At 38.4% G+C, this 20,914-nt stretch overlaps 1 protein-coding gene across 6 annotated transcripts in view; it reads right to left on the reverse strand.

Annotated features, from left to right (window-relative positions):
• Window positions 1–20,914, reverse strand: part of LOC112677948 (limbic system associated membrane protein) — a 639,114-nt gene that overhangs the window by 27,661 nt on the left and 590,539 nt on the right. For 3 of the 6 annotated variants that reach the window (XM_025476801.3, XM_025476791.3, XM_049105331.1), the window contains exons 5-7: window positions 13,733–13,853; window positions 13,119–13,267; window positions 5,878–5,913 (exon numbers count right to left, since the gene is read on the reverse strand). In XM_025476801.3, the coding sequence (XP_025332586.1) occupies window positions 5,878–5,913; window positions 13,119–13,267; window positions 13,733–13,853 (306 nt within the window). Of the gene's footprint in view, window positions 1–2,642; window positions 2,910–5,877; window positions 5,914–13,118; window positions 13,268–13,732; window positions 13,854–20,914 lie in introns of those variants that run through there. The other 3 variants (XM_025476809.3, XM_025476828.3, XM_025476819.3) reach the window with 2 other exon arrangements.

The raw sequence follows: 20,914 nt of genomic DNA on the forward strand, positions 1-20,914 counted from the left end.
CTTGTATTAACACTACTTTCCAAGTACTATCAGTAAAAGCAAAGCCCCTCTTCCCCCCCCCCCCCCCCCCCCCCACCTACTAGTGGGAAAGGAGAGATGTGTTTGAAAATGAAAACCTTTTCCGGGATGTGCTTTACACCTTTGACCAGAAAAAAGGGCAAGTTCTTTAGAGTGATGATTTTGGATCAATCTGACAGGTGGAGGTGTGCATGATGAACATTCACTGTAAGTATGAGTGTGTGTGTGTGTGTGTGTGTGTGTGTATGTGTGTGGTGCGCACACGTCACACAATAGAGAACATTGTGATTTTTTTTTTTTTGCAGAACAACCTGCACCCCAGAATACTTTATTAAGACTTTATTGCTTACATAGTTGGAGACACTGATTGAGTTATACCAAATTTCCCTGTGCCTGGTTCCAGGTTACTAAGCTGTTGAGAGCTAGGACACTGCTAGGCAGGGGCAGGACCCACAGTGAGAAGAATGGTACCTCCTAGGAGTTGTAGAGGGGACAGTGGGCTTTGAGAGGGCCCTTGGGGTGAGCAAAGAGATCAGGAGTATAGCCTTAAGCCAGGGCCCAGGGGCAATATTCCCTGAGATGAGTCAAAGCTGGCTGGATATGGAGAGCAGCACTGTGGAGGGAGCAGGGGGTATTGTCTCCAGGTGCTGCTGGAGCCAAGGGAGTTTGGAAGAGAGGCCTGGGTAGCAATAGGGTTTGTTGCATTATGGTGTGGGGGTGAATATCTCTAATGGAGGATTCATGTACCAAAGCTGGGGTGGAATAGCTGTCATCAGGCCTGGGGGCAATGGGTCTGCTGGGGTGACCACAGGAGGCAAGGAGAGCCAACTCTTGTCCACACCCCACTTGAAACAACTGCATTCATGCAGGATGAGGCAGGGAGTCTCCTCCAATGGAGATGGGGTCATTTTTAGGCTGAGGTATGGATGCTCCCCCAATTCCTTAGTGTGGACGAACTTCCGGGGATTTAATGTAATTTTTGCTGGACTACAATTTAATGGTTTAGTGATACAGAAACGAAATAGTAGATTGAATAGTAGATTTTTCTACTATTTATTTATATATTTACTTAGAATGCACAATTTACATTAAATTCTGTAAGCTTACTATGATGATACCGACGAAAAACAATAAACGATGTGTTTTATTTGGGCTTGGGATACTTCTGTATTTAAATTTGCTAGCAGTGGGCATTTCAGATATTCCGAGGATCTGTAATACGTCAAACTATAATGAAGCCAACACTGAACTTGTAGCTACCTAATATCCAGGCAATCTGATACAAGTATGTCTCTAAGTATTAATAGTTTTAAAAATTATAAGAAGTATGTGTATCAGAGTATGATTATTTTAAATTCAATGTGCTTTCTTTCTAGGAACTTGAAGCTCTCTTTTGTATATTATTTGAAAAACCACTCTGAGCTTGTAGGCATGGAAAATATAATTTCTTTCCCATTTCACAGTTGGAAAAACTGAATTAAAGAGAGCAATGCTAGTAATTATCCATGATTAATAGAGGTGTGTATGTAAATCAGCCTGAATAAGTGTGTGAAATTAGATGTGCAGATGCCAGATAGCTCTGCTCATGTTTTTAAAGATGAATGCTTTCATATAAATCTCTGTGTGAGCTGGGCATGCATCTCTGTGTTGATATGCCTGGAAACAGACTTTGTAAGAGTGTATGGACATTAAGGTAAAAGTATTATGTACTATAAACATTATAATACATAAAATAAATTAGATGAGTGTTTAAAATTCACTAGAGCTATCTAATGAACACAAATGCATACATAATGGTTATTTATAATGCACTATAGATTTATACTTGTGTCTGGATGCCAAGAGGTGTAGACTGGGTGTACTTTGATGATTAAAAAGTGTGGAAGAAGGTGCATGTTAGTTTCTTAGGATTGTGGGGATTAATTGAGTTAATACATACAAAACCCCTCAGAACTCTGTACATGAGAAACCCACTCTCTATGTCAGCTATTGTTATTTACTATTGTTATTATTATATGAGATGGAACTGCTGTTATAATAAGGAGCTGAAAAGAGGCATTTTCTCATTGATACCTGGGATAACATCCTACAGAAAAGAAATTAAGCTGTAGAGATTACCTAGTTATCTTTCTACAGAAAGCATTGATTTTAGGATTTTTCTCCCAGTTTCCTTCCATCCCAATGGAGTCTGATCTGAGAGTGCCTGGTGAGGGCAGGTATATGGCCTCCTCCTACTGGAGATGGAAGCTAGCTAGCTGTTCCTGACACTGGTCTTCCTTCAGGAGGAAACATGCCAGGTGGACTTCAGATTTCTGCAAGCTTGGTTTGTTTGTGGGTTGGATTTTAATTTTTTTAAAACTTTAATTTTGGGAGGTTTTGTTTTGTTTTCTGAGAAAGCTTTAGACAGCTGTATTAATCATGCAAACCCAGCCATGTGCAATGTGTTTTATCAATGGAAAAACAGGAATTGAATGGCAAGCAGCTGTGAACAAACCCAGTGCAAAGCCTGAACCTGGAAGATAATCTCAACATTTCCCAAACCCACTCGCCACACGGGGTTAGTGAATGGAAAGGCTGTTCACTTGGGATAAATAATCAGATGGGAGGCAAGCAAGTGAGACACATTCCAGGGTTATTAATTTTTTTTTAAAGTTGCAGTGGTGGAAGAAGGATGGGCTGATTGAGCCCAGAGAGTCCCACACTCAAGGGGATTCCTCACTTGAGGGTGATAAAAACAACACAATGGTAGTTTGTCCTTGTCCTTCCTCTTCTTTTACTTCATTTTAACTTTCGGATGCTGGTTTTTTCACCTCATTTTGAACCTGCAGTCCTTCTAAATGTGAAGGCATCTCTAGGTGTACTTCCATCACGAAAAGCTATGCACAAGTAAGCTTATGGGGAGGAGACAAGAGCAGTATTATCACTTCCCAGGACTCAGAGGCCTCAGGAAATGATTTAAGCCTAACAAAGTGATAAGAGTTCCCTCAATCACTTAGAGCTGACTCTTTCCTCATTTTACAATTCAGTGGATTTTCTGCAGTGATATAGTCAGGGGTACTTATGCAAATATATGCAATTCAGGACTCATTTCAGAATAAATAAACCTAAATTAAAATTAATGGAGAAAAACACCTATCAGAAACAGATCAAGGATGTAACACTATTTTATTTATTTATGTATAGCTTTTAGATTAAGAAGCAGGGAAGCACATTGATTTTTTTTTTTTTTTTGTCTTGTTTTTGGCCGAATAGGAAAGGACATTTGAAAATTTCTGATTGGCCACAGACAATACAAATTATCCTTTGGTGTAATTCCAGTATTATTATTATCATTGCAGAAAATCAAGCAATATGATGAAGGAAACCCAGGAGAAATACATTTGATTTATTGAGCCTTGTTTTTGTTTAATCACAGCTTGAAGGGGTTTAGGACTGCATTCCTGCTGCGACTCTGATGTTTATCCCCAGTCAGCTTGATGAGCCATGTAGCGTGGGGGTGGGGGCGGGGAGACCCTCCAATGAAAGATATTAACAATAAAGCAGCTGAAATTAAACATGTATTTCTATTACTGGAATACAGGAAGAAAAGTTCTCTTTTTTATGATGGGTGGACGGGAAAGGATCTTTGGAACTTTCTTGTATTTTCAAAACACCTTAAGGAAATTAATAGGTTCAAAATCCTTCAGGCCATTTGCATCAACTAGCTGCTCATAGACACATTGGCATTTCAGGATTGAAATGTAGGGTTCTACCTAGATGATGACAATATACAGTATTTAATTAAATGAAGGTGTTTTGTGCTAGAAATATGCCCAAAGTAAGGTAAGCATGCTTTTCATAGATATTCTGGTACTCCAGTAGCACTAAAAAAGAGTTAAGGATCGTGTATGTTAATATTTGTTCTCACAGAAAACTGCATTTCACATGGGTTACCCTCTTTATTAGGCAGAAGAGAAAAAAAGGATTTGATTTCTACAAAGTTAAAGTCTTTATAAGAAGCAGGGAACTTAAGAGGGCATTATCTTTCTCTACCAACTTCACACATTGGCTCTCCCAAGTCTCCATGAACAGCTTTCCAATTTCTACCAGCAGAAGCCCAAAGTATTAGTAGTCAGATAAATTATATTCTCTAGAACTATTGGATCTAAAGAAGCTATCTACAGTCTATCTACAACATAACATCAAACTAGGGTCATTCTCCAATCAACAATTCAGTTTGTGGGAAAATACCAAGTTCAACAAAATCCAACATGCTCCATTTCTTGTCCAGACTGTTTTTCTATATTCAACAGCTGTCCTTTGTGAATCGTGACTGACTTCATTTTGTTCCATGTTATATACATCATAAAGCATGATCAGATAAATATTTGAGTTTGGAGCTGCAGAACTGCTCTACACAGAAGTATATGACAAGGTACAAAGCTCATCTTGGGTGGAGCACGACCTCTTTGAATATGTTGTCCATTGGGACAAATGTGTATGTATGTGTTTGTCACATCAAGATATTTGCAAGATGGCAGCATGATAAAATGGTGTCAATCTCTGCAGCAACACTAGAAGATAAATGTCTTAAAATAATTGTGGCATGTCAGGAATTCAAAATGGGATATTTTCCATGAACACTAAGTCTCATGTCAAGTCTAAAAAACAGGCACATTTTAAGTCTTATTTTTAGTAGCTGAGATGAGAAACAGATTTTATTAATGTTTTAAGGAACAATTTTATTTAACAGAGTTCTTTAAAAATAGTTTGGACCCTTCTTAAAATTTAAGAATAACTTTTTTATTAAGCTGTCTAGTTGATCCTTGAAACCCTGCAATCCTCATTGCAAATATAATTAAAATAAGTTTGCATATATGTGAATACATACATATGCAAAATATCACATTATTGACACTGAATATCCTCACCCAATTCTGGCCTAATTTTTAGTTTGGACGAGTATTAATGATACATGATCTATCTTCAAACTTATAAAACAGCAGCTTTCTACCTTTAATTCTGAGCACACTTCTTTTATGGTATATACAATAATCTCGTTTAATTGGATTTATTTTTTCCACACTAGGCCCCGCATGGCCTACTTTCCATTTTTTCTCAGGTCTTTGAGTGTTATTTGCAAATCACTTTTCTGGAATTTAATTTCAATGGTAGGTTGGTTTCATTTCAGATTTTTTGTATTGTTTTAATTTTATTTGCCAATTTGCCTTTAAATAGCCTTAAGCTGGAAGGCTGGGGCTGCAACTTGCATCTAAATGTGATGTAGGAGGCAAAATTTAATTTGAGTGTGTAGAAAGTTTTGTATAAAGGAACACAGACTATTTTTTCATTTCTGTTTTCTAAAATACTTATATTTAAAAGGAAAAGCCCTTGCCTTGGCCAAGATTTTAAGAAATATTAATGTCGTAATCTGGTTGAGTTTAAACTTTGACAGCAATAGATAAATTCATTTTTTATAATATCAATGACTTCAGATTCAAATTGTGTAAGCCTCCAAACGTGAGGGTGGTCAGTTAGAGGATTCATATTTTTATGAGCTACAGAAAATAACAGGCTGTGTTCCAAACATGTGAGTTCACAGTTACCTGTCATACATATTAATTGAAGAGAAAATTGCTTTCTGAGCTTGGTATCATCTCTCCAGCAACTGACCAACTTAAGTCAGATGACAGATCTGTTACATGCCTATCAACCTGTATAGGATAATTGATTGGCTTTCTTTTGAAGGTTTAAAGAAAAAAAAAGATATCTCTTGTATGTGAATTTTGGGAATATGTATCCCTTGTTGTGTGTTTTGCACATTATAGATGATGGAGAATGACCCCGCAACAGAACTACAGTCATAAAAATCATACTGACCTTGAATGGGATGGGGGATTGTGGGTGAAACACGCTCTAAAGGGGAAAAATAGTAAGCATCATGGAGAGTTTATATCGATCTATATCTATATCTCTTTCTATATTTATATCTACCTATATGTATATATAATAACTAAACATGAGCAAGATATCTTGCTCATGTTTAGTTATTCAGATAATTATAAAACAGACGAATTTCCATGCTTATAAGATTATATCTCCCGTAAGGCATTTGTCTGTTCTTTCAGTGAACACTAAAGTATCAGAAAGCTATTAGTAAAATTTTAAATCTAAAGCCTTTAAAAAAAATTTAGCTAGAGTAGGAAACAACATTTTATTGTGGTAACCCTCAAACAGGATCCTACCTTACATGGACAAAACTGAGTACCAAAATTACAGATTTTTTGCAGGGCTAGGTTGAAGATATTTAAATTAGTAGTGATCACGTTCAGTCATGCGACTTAGTCCTGGTTCTGGTCTCTTTAACTCAAGACAGATGGACCCATGATAGCTAAGGATGCCTTTCCCTTCCCTGAGCCCTACAGCTCATATCGGCTTTAGCCAAGTATGTGGAAAATTTATTTTGGGAAATACTAATTCAACTTTTCCCTCAGGTCTTTACTTCCATATTACGAATACCAGTGTAAGAGTAATGCCAAGGAAATAAGTAAATTGGCATGATATAATTTTATTTTGTCTTTTCTTTAATACCACCCTCTTGTGATAATACAATCTCACCTGAAATTTGATCAACCAATCAAATTTACTTGATAATACATCCTGTTGAGTAAGAAGTGTTCTTTTGAACCCTTGGGTTTTAGCTTATGTGTCCCTCACATTCCCATCCCCTAGCTACCGATCATAAATTGAATGTGCACGCAGAGCTCAGGCTTTAAGGTATCCTCTATTTATCTTATCAAAACCCCAGGTTTAACTCTAAATCCTCCTCTGAGGCTCTTTCAGAGAGGCAGAATGGTGTATTATGGATAGGTGGTATTACCTACTGCCCTGAAACCCTATAGGGCAATATAATTAGCACATACTTTATATCCCTCCTAGCTTTTTGGTTAAATAAGTACTAATAAATTGAAATAAATCAAAATCAAAATCATATTCAAATTTGATGTGCCTGCCATCTTGTACCATAAATTTAGAAAGAGTAGATTTTGCCTGGAATTTGGGCACTCAATACATCTGGATGCCAAGAAAACCCTTGCAGAGTGAGCTTTTCTCTAGCTTGGCTGAAAGTTGTAGCTTAAATGCCAAAGTTTCCTAAGTGCATTAAGATGGAACAGGTCAATAATAGCACAGTGAACAATTGTGTCTTAGTTACACAAGTGTCAAGTAGAAAAATGGTTTAAACCTCCATTGGTTATTTGGTATTAAGTTTCCAGCTTTGAAAATAAATAGCTAAACTGCTTTCAGCATTTATGTAGCAGTTGGGAGACTACTGTCCCATACAATACTCTATCTACCGTATTTTATTTTTATTATTACTATTATTATTCAGACGGTTTAAATGACTCAGCTTAATATTTTCTCATCACACTGTTCACAGCTGGGTAAATGCACTCTGCCCTCATTTCCACAAGACAATTTATATTGCTAAAATCATTTCAGTTGCCCTCCTCTCATTGCCTTTGCAACCGTTTCCCAGCTTGTTATCATCTTAGCTCCACCCTGTTATCATCATCTTAGCCCTACTGTGCCCTGCTACTTACTCTCATTCTCTAATTCCATCCTATTGACTTATTCCTTAGATGCTTTCCCATCCCAGCTTTTTGTCCTTATTCCTCTACCATCAGTTTGCTTCATTTTATAATATATGCCAGGATTTGTCAGCTCTTTTAAGAGTGTAAAGTGAAGTGATATCACTTAAAATGAAAAATTTTTCAATGTTTGACATTCAAAAGTAGGGAAGAACAGGAGCTTTGCTGCTATACTCTTTGTCTTTTGGCTGCTTACATTTGGGGAAGTCAGCAGCGCCTAGTAGCTGATTGGAAGGTTTTAGGAACAGAGCCTTAAAGTTGACCCCGGAAATAAATGCTGTGGCTCTTAGTAAGGTCATCAGGTTCTTATCTGCTAAGTGTGTGTGTGTGTGTGTGTGTGTGTGTGTGTGTGTGTGTGATTGGTTAATTCTGCTGGGATGCCATGAGATAAATGAGGCATTAACACTTAACAAGAAAAACTTCTGAATTAAAAGCAACTTAAGTGACAAAGGCTAGAGTTGACTACAAGGTGTATATATAAAGGTAATTTATTAACTCAGATGTGATTTTCTTTTATTTTTCAATGGGTATTGTGGATGTTTTGCAAACCTCCTGGAACTCAGCATATTCCACACCTATTCTTGAAACTAAATCAGGTCCCAACGCTCATCCATTTCTTGTTGTAGCCACAGAAAGCCCTTGTAGATACAAGAGTTTGCAGCCAGTCTTTCAAACTACACGTGGGTAGTGTTCCTTAGCTGCTCACACTGTTTTATTATGTGACATCAAGAAGTAGCTGGTTAAGAGGCTTGGCCAAGGCTTAACTAGCATCATCAAGTGATGTATATATCTAAACCCTGGGCCCCCCAAGATAATAACTTAAATTGGTTGCTAAACAAATCGGGGAGGCTTTCCTTTTAAGGGCTCTCTCTGGTGCTCGGTTGCTTAGGTAATACTTGAAATATAATCAAGTATAGGATTACAAGTTAATGATCTTTTAAAATTAAAAAGATAATTTGAAAAGCTCCTACACACTGATGTGGTATGGCTCAGTGTAGATTCCTTTGCATTTTATTTTATTTTTTTTGTACTCAATTGCTTCAAAATATCTTACCAATCCACACATTTCTCTAAAGTGGAAGATAGGAGTGTCCTTTAACATGTGGTAATATTCATTTGACTCCTAGGGTCAAATGCTGATCATTAGGCTGGAATATTAGGAATCTCAATGTGCCAAAGATAAGCCAAGGATCTAACTAACCTAGTGGACCCATACTGGGGGTGGAGGGTGGTTAATGGAAATGGGAGGTGGCAGCTACAGTGCTCTCAGGTGAGAAGGGATGTAACGATATTTAGTCATGGAAAGACTTTACTGAGTGAAAAAAGGAGAAAGAAATTATTACTACTATTATTTTTAAGTATTTTATTTAAATTCAATTTGCCAAAATATAACACCCAGTGCTCATCCCATCAAGTGCCCTCCTCAGTGCCCATCACCCAGTTACCCCATCCCCCCACACACCTCTCCTTCTGCAACCCTTTGCTTCTTTCCTAGAGTTAGGAGTCTCTCATGGTTTGTCTTCCTCTCTACTTTTTCCCCACTCAGTTCCCCTCCTTTCCCTTACAGTCCCTTTTACTATTTCTTATATTCCACATATGAGTGAAGCCATATGGTGATTGTAGGAGAAATTAAATGTCTTCTCACTTCCAAACTACAAAAGACATATCTCCTAACATTTTCTCCACATACACAAATAGAGGTGACATATTGATCTAGAGCCTGGATTCTGGAAATGACCCAAATTTAAACCCCAGCAGCTTTACTTAGTGGCTCTAGTTACTTCACCTCTTTGTATAATGGAGAAGTAGGAGTCCCTCCTACTTTAGGCATTTAGGATTTAGGCAATTAAATGAGATCATGTATGTTAAGTATTTAGCACATGTACAGAGTATCTTGTAAACACTCACTTGATCAGAAGTGACCACTTTAAAATTATCCCTAACTTCTCCTTCCTCCCTATCCATTGCTTTAAAAGTAACTCAACATAAGCATGGAAACAAGATAGGTTTCCTTTGTGAGTGCATTATAGTCATCAGTGTGGAAACACAGAGGCTGCTACGTTACATATGTTAAGGATGGACCTTCTCTTCGTGTCAACAGAAGTCTTCCTCCATGTGGTGACTATCCAGATCCACAGCTGATGAGGACAAAGCTGAATCTTTGCCTGTACTCACTGTACCACTGGATTAATGTGTTTAGAAAAATTATACAATGCAATGCTTTGCCCAGGATGGAGAAAAACATATAAAGTTGGATATAATATAGCCTGAGGTAGTGCAGATCCTTGATAAACAATGCTAGAATGTGTGGAGAAGGAGACAAATGAGAAAGGAATGCTTCCATTGGCTTAGGAAAAAATTACTACAAATACAATGCATTCTTGTACTTTCATTCAATTATTTTGACCCCTTTGGAGATCAATATTTGAGTAGAGAGTGGAGAAGTATAAGTATGTATGTGGTGGAGGACAAGATGTATCAGTGACCGCAAACTGACACTGCAAAGAGTCAGCACTTGTCACTGTGGTAGACACTGAAAATGTGCTGACACACCAGTGAAGATGGATAATCGTGAGCTCTTCAGGGGCTCTGGCTCTCTGGTTCTACTTGCTTCCTCTTGCTGGCTGGCAGCAGCTCACCAGCTGCCTTGTCTGCTCTGGACTGGCTGGGTCAGCACAGCATCCCGCTGCCCACACAGTGCTCTCTATCAGAGCGGCTGTAGCCACCCCTCCCAAGCATCTCTCCCCTCCTGACCCTGTTCTGTGGAAAAATACCACTACCAGCGTCTTCCTTCTTCCCATTAAACCCATCTACTTTGAGTCCAAGTAATGGGCAATCTGTTCACACAAGTACTTCCTTTCCCCCCCCTTTTCTCTTTCTCCATCTCCTTCCTCCCTCTCCCTCTCTCTTTATCTCTTCCCTTTGTGAAGTAGGGCTCCATATAGCTGTAATCCCATGGATCCAGCTATAATGGCTGTAACAAGGATCTCCTAACCCTAAAAAGTCACAGAGGGGTGGGTGTGGTGGAAGTGCCCTTCCTGTTAGGTAATAAGCACAGCTTCCCCCTTAGAATGTCCACATTTGAGCCATGGATCTAAGGAAGAGGGCAATAGTTCTACTAATTTTCATCACTATGCTTCCTAACTTTCCCATAATGTGGGAAATCGGTTCTAAACCCAATGCTGATGTACGTGCGGCCAAATGCAGAGCTGGTGCCTGGGAGGGCTGTCCTGCAGAGGGCAGTGTGGGGGCACAGGGACGTCATGCACCATTAATCACCCCGCGGTGCACTTCTCAAGTGTATACAGATGACTTACTTCTGTGAAGTCATCAGGACCATATGATTATGATCCACTTGCCCAAGTCTGTGATTCTCAGTTTGCAAGCAGAAATTCTATAAGATTCTTGGCATTTCTTAATTGTACTGGATCGAGTCCTTTCAATGGGTTTTTATGAATAGGGGAATGGTATTACAGGGTTGAGATTACCTGTCATCACCACCAGCAGACTGGCAGTATCTCCATTATCTCTGACCTAGCCCACCCTGCTTTCTTCTCCTCAAGTTTCCTATACTTTCATCCTCCTTCACCTTCCTTTCAGTCTATAGGTGTCATTTTGTTTTATTATTTGAAATATATTAGCACATTTCTTCTTCTGGGTGGGGTACAAAGAAAAGATACTTTAATGCAAATTATAGTTGCTCACTTTCTCTAATCCAACTGTCCTACTTTCTCTACAAAACCTCTTATTGTCCCTATAGAACCTCTTATTAACTGTATGTGGTTTTACTTAACCAGGTTACCTTAGATATGTCAGAGTCTCAAATTTAGAGTTGAGGCTATTCCCCCTCCCTCCAGTTATGGAATCCCTGATGTCAGGTAACTACATTTCTTAATAAGTACTTCTCAAGTGTGTTGAGATATTGGTATCTCTAGACGAAGTAAAGAACACTGATGTTTAGTCTTTGGAGACAAGTAAACCGAGATATGAATTTTAAACTTCATATTACAATTCATATGAATTTTAAACTTCAAGCATTTGTATGACTATATCCCATCGAACTATTATAGATTGAAGTCAAGGGGGATTATGGGTGAAAAGCTGAAGGCCAAATTTAGAATAGTTTGTTGCTGTTGTGTTTTACAAGCAGAGTTGGATCTTGAACAGTCATAAAATGGCTTTAATACTGCAACTCAAGAAACCTCTCACTTAAATCGACTTTTATCCTAAAAAATATATTTCTTGTAGGCTCATCTAAGTCAGATAAAGCAAGATGGAGACATCTCTCCTGGTCATGGTATTTCTAGCTTTTCCCACTGAACCCATGCAGAAAAAACTCCTAGTGGGGCTTGTTATTCCAAAATAATAATAGTAAAGTTTTTGGACTTTCTCTTTTAACCCAAATGAACTTCCTGGCCCAGCATGTGCTAACTCTTTTGTTTGTTTTACTTATTCTGGTAAACATATTCCTATTCCTAATATTTGCCTATTCTAAATTCCATTTTCCTATTCTGAATTTTGTGATCAGCTGAATGACACTGATCACTAGAAAACTACATAAAAATAGGGATGGTTAATGAAACCATAGACTTGCTTTCCTATTTGGAATGTATAGGAATTTCATCCATCGTACTTCTGAGGGGTATTTGTGTCTATGTTCAGGTCAGGGCCAGCTAGGCGGGGGGTCAGAGAGCCAACAGTAATAGCTGCTGTAGAGCAAGCTCTGAGGTGGGCTCTCTTGCTAACACCAGGAAGCTGAAACAACTGAGTCCTCCTCTGTCTACCTTAGGATCGTCTCTGGTCCCTGGAAATGTTTCTCTCTCCTACCATTTTATCTCTTCCAAAAATATGTCAGATAACTAATGTTTCCTGCTGTCATATGGAAACCTTTCTGTGACCATTTTTCCTCCTTTAGATTTTATATCATATTTTAATCATTCATTCTACCCTTTCTCTTCTGTTGTTAAAAATACACTTTCTTTTCCCAGCCTCTCTCTTCTCCCAGTACCTTATCTCATGGAATATTTCTTCCTCAATCACTCTCACCGGGGCCATTTTTAAACTGCTGTCCATTTCCAGGATCTTACATCACCTCTGTTCCTTAAAGAGATTCCTGTTCTCTGAATATTCTTACAGTTAAATCTATCAGGAAAAACAAAACAAAACAAAACAAAACAAAACAAAAAAGAAAGAAAGAAAGAAAGAAAGACAAAAAACAACCCAGCAACAACAAAATCCACAACAAGGCAGTTATCAAAAGTAAGTCAGAAAATAGAGAAATTATTTCATTTGTAAATCTTGCCTTACACATATGGACTGAGGGCCTGTGTTTTTGTTTCAGTGACTGTATTCTTATTTTTGTGTGAGTTCATCTTTCAGAGGTAAGGTAAATGATGAGGTACGGAAATGATTTTTAAGTTTTCTACTGGAGAACTTAGTAATTCTCCTGAGTCCCTGTTTTGGCATACTTACTGAAAAGGACTAGGCTGGCGTTGGTGACTCCCAGATTGTTGGCAGCCACGCAGGTATAGTTGCCATAGTGCTCCTCAGTGACGTTGGTCACCGTCAGGGAGGATTGGCCCTCCGTGCTCTTAATCTCAAGGCCATTAGCACTGTTTATCCTAAGAGTTCAAAAACAGAAGAGTACAAAGGAACATGGATGAAGACTTGGTGTAGCGACCCCTTTTCATCATGGTATTGGAGGGCATGGAAAGGAATGTAGTATTTAGAGCTTGTGGTTCCATGTTCAACTTCTCGTTTTAATTGTGTAACCCCATATTATCAGAATCAAGGTCCATTGACAAAGGAGACTCAGGAATGGATGAGTTTCATTGAGCTTTGGTTTCTGCTACAGGCAAGAAAGATATGCAAGTGAAAACTACCCATGGAGCCCCTTCCCTCCCTCTTTGCATGTAACCTGAATGCTTTGGGGCTTTGGGTTAAGAACTAAGGCCCCAAAGTACTTGATAAAGAATTTAGAAAACAAAGAGTTTAATTGTATAAACCCACATAATTGTAGCAGAGCTTGGTTCTGTCCTGAGGACCACCTAGTGGAACAATGGGGGCACAGTGCATTTGGCACATACCTGGTGTCATCCCGGTACCACTCAAAGTCAGGTGCAGGCACTGCTGAGGCCTCACATTTGAGTGAAGCCTTCCGCCCTGTGGTGGCTTCATTGCTCTTGGATTCTGTGATAGTGGGGGGATCTGTAGAAAAGACAGGCACACAGTTTACATGACAGTCAGAGTTTCCATGCAAGAATGACTCAGAAAGTATGATCTGATCGAAGAACTGCATGAAAGGAATAGTCTTCAAGCTTCATTTACATGAATTTTGTGATCAGCTGAATGGTACTGATTCATTAGTACCATTAGTACCAATGGTGATCAGCAGAACCATTCAGCTGATCACTAGAAAACTAAATAAAAATAAGAGAAGATTAATGAAACCGTAGACTTGCTTTACTTAAATGGGACACTTCACAGGGTTTTATGGCAATGGAATCTAGGATTTCTTTTTCCTTACTCCAATAGGCTGTCAATCATTTCAACCATAGATTATAACAGTCACACAATTTTTTCTTTTCAGAAATTAAGTGGTGATACCAAAGGACTTGGGATTTTAAACATATAATATGAACATTTTTCTTTTTCTTCATCATCATCATCATCATCATCATCATCATCATCATCATCATTATTGTCACAGTTTGAGATGGCAGGAAGAAGTCTGGTGAAAGTAATGAAGGACTAAAGTTCTCCTCCCCTAAGCTCAGCCTGATATTGTTGCAGGAATTCAGAAAAACAAACTGGTGTTAGATGCTTAGCTTTTCTTTTTTTTTTTTTTTTTTTCCTTCTAAGTGTTCCCTTATTGCTGTGACCCAAGTAAATTGTGCTTTTGTGTGTGAGAGTGCAGTTGAATCTACCCTGCCACACAGAAGCCTTGCTGGTGTGTCAGTTTTCTGCGTTCTCTGGCAGTTGTATACTTGATATGCTCTGCTGAGAATTGGGCCTGCAAAACTATAGCAGGCATGAAATGAGCTCAGAAACACATCTGATATTCTAATTTGCCATGATTCTTTCAAATAATCCTACAGAGGGTGGAACAAGTGTTTACAGGTCCATGTCACTGAGGTGGAATTGTAGACTCAAGCTCCTGGCTTGATGATTCTGTATTTGTACAGGTTATAGACCTTCAAGGAGAAAAGGGCTTTTCTGTCCAAAGGCCATTTGCCTGAAAATGGCAGGTTGGCTCTGTGCACAACTCAAAAATAGACCCAAACAATCTGTTTCGATTTTGTAGAAGAGAAGCTTACTTAGGGAAATTAGCAAAGTAAACTAGTCCACAAAATTCATTTAAATCTCTGCTCTTCAGCCCTTGGTTCAGGTACTCGTTTTTGATTTTTGTCTTCATATTCAGAACTATTTTCCAAGTTTCCTGCTTATAGAAGACTCTGATCTTCTTAGTTGAAAAGGATGCACAAGCCATGAGGTTAGTCTGCAGTTTTCTCTCCCATTTCATTTTCACATCAGCTTGGACACTTTAAATCATTGCCAAAGAGAGGAGGAGTTAAGGCTTGTTTGGATAAGCATCACCGGCCCATGTGTAGACAGGTGTGCCAAAGAGGGTGGTGGTTGTGGCTGTTTTGTGTTCGACTTATCTACTCATCTTTGTATAGATACAAAAAAGCCAGATGAATAGAAAAACCCCTGGATTGGAAACTAGGAATCCTGGAATTTAATTTGTTTTATGGACCTCTCATCACACAGTTTCTTTTATGGAGCCTTGGTTTTAAAACCTATGTGAGGGAACCACAAATGACCTATAGTAACCCTTCCAGCTTTAAAGAAAACAAACCAATTCTAGTCAAAACTGTCCACCCTTCACAAATGGGCAGTTGGTATCATCGTGACTCACGTGTATGTTCATACCCATAACTCACTTAACACTTAAGTTACTAACTTTCATAACTCATTTATCTGTTCCATGAGTTATGAATTAGGGTTAGCAGTCAGAAACAGGAAACCTGAGGTCTGATTGCGACTCTTATCTTAACCAGAACTGTGGCTTGCACAAGTGTCTCCACCAGTTTGAGCTTTTTCTCTTAAAAAAAGGAGTTAGCTTAAAATGATCACCAAAGTTCCACTTAAAATTCTTTCATTTTGTGATTCACTATATGTACCATCATAGCACATTAGTAATAATTGGTAATAATTAGGAATAATTAGGAATAATTGGTGGTAGTGGTGTTGGTGAGGGAGATATTTGTATAGAGATGGGGCACTGAATCGAGGTTAAGAGTTTGGATTTAAAATTTGATAGACAGGAGCTCAAAACCAGGCTCTATCCCTCACTGTCCTTCCTCATTACAGAAAATAGTGCTTTGTCTAGAGTCACATTGCCTCAACTTCCTCAAGTATAAAATGCTGGAACCAGAAGCAGGGAGGTCTTCTTTGAGAGTACTGAATGAACCCAAGAGAGCTTGCACGAGGTTTGTGAAAAAGAGGCTGGAAGGGAATGGACAGATTTGAGATTGAGAGATAGGAAGCTTCAGGATTGACATGAATAGATGTGAAGGATGGGGGAAGGAGGCGGGTAACACCCAAGTTTTTGGCTTGGGCATCTAAGTGATGCCCTGAGATGCACACTGAGAATGTAAGAAGAGAAATAGATGACCACAAACAATTATTACTTTCTCATCCTCACTTCATCACTATCGTAGGTTCTGAAGCCGCCAGTGACTCCACAATTTGTAGCATGCTGGCCAGAGAGATAATCTTCCTTGTGATTTTATTGACTTGTTTAATTTCTCAGTTTATAAAATGAGTTTTAGCCAGTGTTTATGAATCTCTGGAGCCACGTGGTGTGACAAACCGTTAATGATGACTACCTTTTTGCTAAACCAACTCTAACCTGGGTCTGATTGCACACTTTCCATCACCTCCACCTCCGGTGCTCATAGCTGTGGCACCTCAATATAATAATGCTACGGTAAATGGCTTCCTGCCCCTTCACTGTGGGACCAGGAATGCAGGCCCCATGGGACAGTTTTGTGGAAGAGTTCTTCCTTACCCTGGATGTTTCCTTCTATATGGTGGGAGCTTAGTCAGTATATCTCCTTGCTCTGAAACCCAGAAGGAATGAATGGTTCTGGCTGAAAAATCTGGGAAGAATAAATGAGGTTTCTTTGGCTCATCTCTGTCCTTGCTTCCTTTTGGAACCAACCTTCTGGCAGGGAACAGGGGTTCTCCTCTGCTTCTCCACACGATAGTCTTATTTGGGCTCTTTTCTTCCCACTTTCAGATGAGTAGGCCTGCCCCATTCCAGGGCTGCCATGATTGGGGAGATTAAATCCTCCACACTAAGTACTACCTCTAACCATCTTGATTTCTAATAATGGGGGCAATTGGGTTTCCCATATACCTCCTTTACTTATTTCTGAATTTGTTCAGAACCTGAATAACTAAGCAGTAAGTTATTTATTAGCTCCTCAGAGATGCAAATATGGGAAAAGTGGCAGTGAATTAGGGTTGAACAATTTTAGGTGCGTTATTTTTGGGATAGGATGACACTGGTAAATTATAAAGGCCAAACACTTGCTTCTCTCCTTGAAAATCTAGGAAGTTTTCCCTACCAAGGTAAATTCACAGATAGTGATAAATACACAAAGAAGTCATTGTTCCTAATAGTTTTTAGATGACACAATGGTGTAAGTCTGTTCACTCATGGCTTATTGGAATGAACATTTCAAAATTCATTTATAATGAATTCTGTATAGGTGAGGCTGAGAAAAATTATTACAAATCACATTGCAGCATGCCTAGTGTACTTAAAATAATAGATGTCCATGCTCAAAATATCATTATAATAAAAATGTGGCTTAATAAAAATGCTGCACAGAGTTCATTGTTATTCTTTAAGTGACTTTGGAATAGCCTACCATTTTCAAAGGACTCTTTCGGTCTTTATTACTTCAAAATTCTGGGTTCTGAAAATATTAATAAGGGCTTTCTTCTTATATCACCAGTAACAAAAGTCTTTCAATTAGAATGAATAGGATAACAATGAAAGTGACCTAATAAACAGAGTATCATTCATTTAGTCATTCTAATTTTTTGGAATAATAATAGAAAAGAACAAAAATCTTAATAAAGGTCTCAATTTGTGGGCATTTACCATGTGTCAGCACTCTACTAGGCTTTAGGTATTCTTTTCATCCAAATAATAGCTGTCAAAGGTAGGGCTTATTAACCCTAGTTTATGAATGAGAAGACAGATCTATGGAGGGTTAAAAACTCATCCACATTCACATGGCCAGCATTTGATGGAGTCTAGATTGAACTCATGTTTTAAAGCCCATGCTCTGAACTTCTATGGGCTTCCATTTGTATGAGTTCTTTTAAAGAGAAATGAATTCCTAATAAGGAAAAATACCATTTAGGGGAACATGTTAGTAGCGTAAAAGGTAAATGTTCTATTTCTGCTATTAAAGGGTAACAAGAATGGCACAGCATACAGTCATCTAGGGGGTATAAACCCCCATTAGAAATCAGGAGTTGTGGGCTCACTTTCTGCCTGTGCCATTTGGGTTGTTACCTCCTAGGGGTCATGTGTTGACCTCTGAGGCCCTCCACCTAAATGGAGATGATGATCCCTGTGACCTATCTCACAGGTTTGACGTATAGATCAAATGGAATCATGTATAAGGGAGCATGTTTAACACCTGAGGTGATTGCATTTATTATTATTATTTTTATTTTTACATTTATTATTTTGTTGCTATTATTCACATAGTGTTTTGGAAGGAAAGAGGCACTGAAGTTAGAACTGGGTTAAAATCCCAATTCTATCTACCACACACAAGTTCTTTGATTTTTTGGCCAAGAATGCTTATATTCTCTGAGCTCTGTTTATGTCCTCTCTGCAGGGGGATGATTTGACTATCTTCCAGGGTGAGTGTACAGTGGTGGACCAATCAACATAAAAGGGGCAGAGAATGGAGGCAATAAGAATGGTACTACCTTTAGAGAATTGAGAAACAATAACAGAACTAATTCAAAGTTAACTTTAAAAACAAATCACCATGTCTTAGCAATACTAAACTAAACATACTAAATAATGTCAGTGGTAAAATAAATACCTCCTTGCTGGGGCAGTTCAGGCCCAATACACCTCCCTCCTTGGTTAGCCACTGCCCATGTGATGATTACAGCGATTCATACAAAATCTCTAGCACAGTCTTGGTATTCTGAAGGAATTCAGAAAATTATAGTTCTTGTTCACATTGCAAAGTTATGGTAGAAGGCTGGCAGTACTCTGGATTTGTATTGAATGTTTCCTCTGAAGGATCCATGAGCATTAGGACATGTCTTTACTGAAACCGTCCCAAATATAAGAATAAACTAAAGGTTGGCATGGAGAATGCATTGCTGTAGCTATAAATATCATGAGAAAGTAGCCAGTCTGGTTCCATAATGAGCATTTATTTTCCTAAAGCCTCATCATTAGGTGATTTTTGAATCAAAGCATTGAAGATTTCAGTTAAAATGCATATATATTATCTGGAAACAACAGATGTTTCCAGTCCCAATTGTAGATTCCATCGTAGAAAGGTTTAATCTATGCCTCATAAATGACTATCAAATGTAAGGGCAAGTTTTAGAAATGCCAGTATCCAAGTCCCCCTGCATCTGTGTTGAGTCGGTTAGCTCTGAACATTGATGTGGAGGCAGAGCTGACCTCAAAGGGAGACAAGTAGAAGGAAAAGACGTTACAGCATGGTGGCGTGAACTAGCTAGAGACATAGTTGTGGAAAGCAGGAATATTAGCTGGTTAATGAGATGGAGGGAAGACTTGATAGGTGGGGGCAGTTTTAGAGAAAAAATTCTGCAGAAATAGGAAAAGAGTTCAGAGTTCAGCATAAGAAGAATGCAAATAAACTTAACAGTCTGCATTTATTGAACACTGACTATGCACTAGATATTATCCTCAGGATACTGGACACTAGGATGAGGTAAACCCATAAGTGGCTAGTTTTAAAGTACTGTGAGAACTGAAATAGAGGGACTCTGTAAAAAAAAAAAAAAAAAAAAAAAAAAAAAAGAGACAGTTGTCCTTAGGGATGGTATCTGGAAGAAATTAGCTGTATTGTAAGATACAAGAAACCAGAAGTCCTATTTATTGTACAAGTAATAAGCTTATTTAGTTGAAGAGATTTCAGGTCAATAATTTAGCTTCTGTAAACTCCAGGACCTCTTACTACATAGAAAATAGATTTTGCTCGTCAAATGGCTGTATGCAATGCTATAAACCAACTGTGGAGAAGGATTATCCAAGAGAAGTAAAAAGGAGAGACCGTAGAATCCAGCTTATGAAGTAAACAGGAGAAACTGTTGTGTCTCCATCTTTTATTTACTGCTCTAGCTTCTCAGTGTCCTGCAACAAATATCTGTTGGCAACTGAGTAAATGAATCAATGAAATGCTCGTAGGAGAAAATTACCAGCATTGGGGTTTTTTTCCCCCCAGTGGTACTCAGGGTCTGTTTCATTACAGTAAGTTATTTAGCCATTATTTATCTTAGCCATCCTGATCGCCTGAACTAATTCCAAACCCTGTGATTTGAAAAGAGGAATCTGTTTAAATAATGGGACACTTTCACAGTGTGTAGGCTTAGATGAAGTAATACTGGATATTTCTCAGTAGGAACAAGTTTTGCTAGCCAGAGATTTCACTGTCCGTCTCAGAAACTGCAAGGCTAAAGCAGGGCAACGGGAAATGGTACAGCCCAGCATATACTAGGTCACCTCAAGCAAGTTTCCTCAACTCCCTATGCTTCAGTTTCCAAGTTTTTAAAGTCAAACTAGTGATGCTTATCTCATAAGTTTACTGTGAGAATTAAAAGAAAATCCATTAGTCCAGTGCTGCACATAGTAGGTACTAAGGATTGAAAATGCCTTCTTTTTTCTCTTTTACTGAAAGCACGGGCTTTAGAATCAAATGGGCCAGAGTCTGAATCCCTTTTCTTACACTTGCTTCCACATTGGAAAGGCAATTTTCCCTACTTTCCCTGGTTCTGTAATTCAATCTTGGAGACTTTGTCTACTTAATACAACTACATTTAAATAGGACAAATTATACAACAGTACAACAGGCACAATGGCTAGTTGTTTTAATGTAATATAAACATAGCAGATGAGGTTTTGGTAAAAAGGGTGATTACAGAAGACATTGATATTAGAACATATTTCCTGATTTGTGACCGATATC

Source organism: Canis lupus, chromosome 33 (genome assembly GCF_003254725.2).
Source record: "Canis lupus dingo isolate Sandy chromosome 33, ASM325472v2, whole genome shotgun sequence".
Classification (NCBI taxonomy): Eukaryota; Metazoa; Chordata; class Mammalia; order Carnivora; family Canidae; genus Canis; species Canis lupus.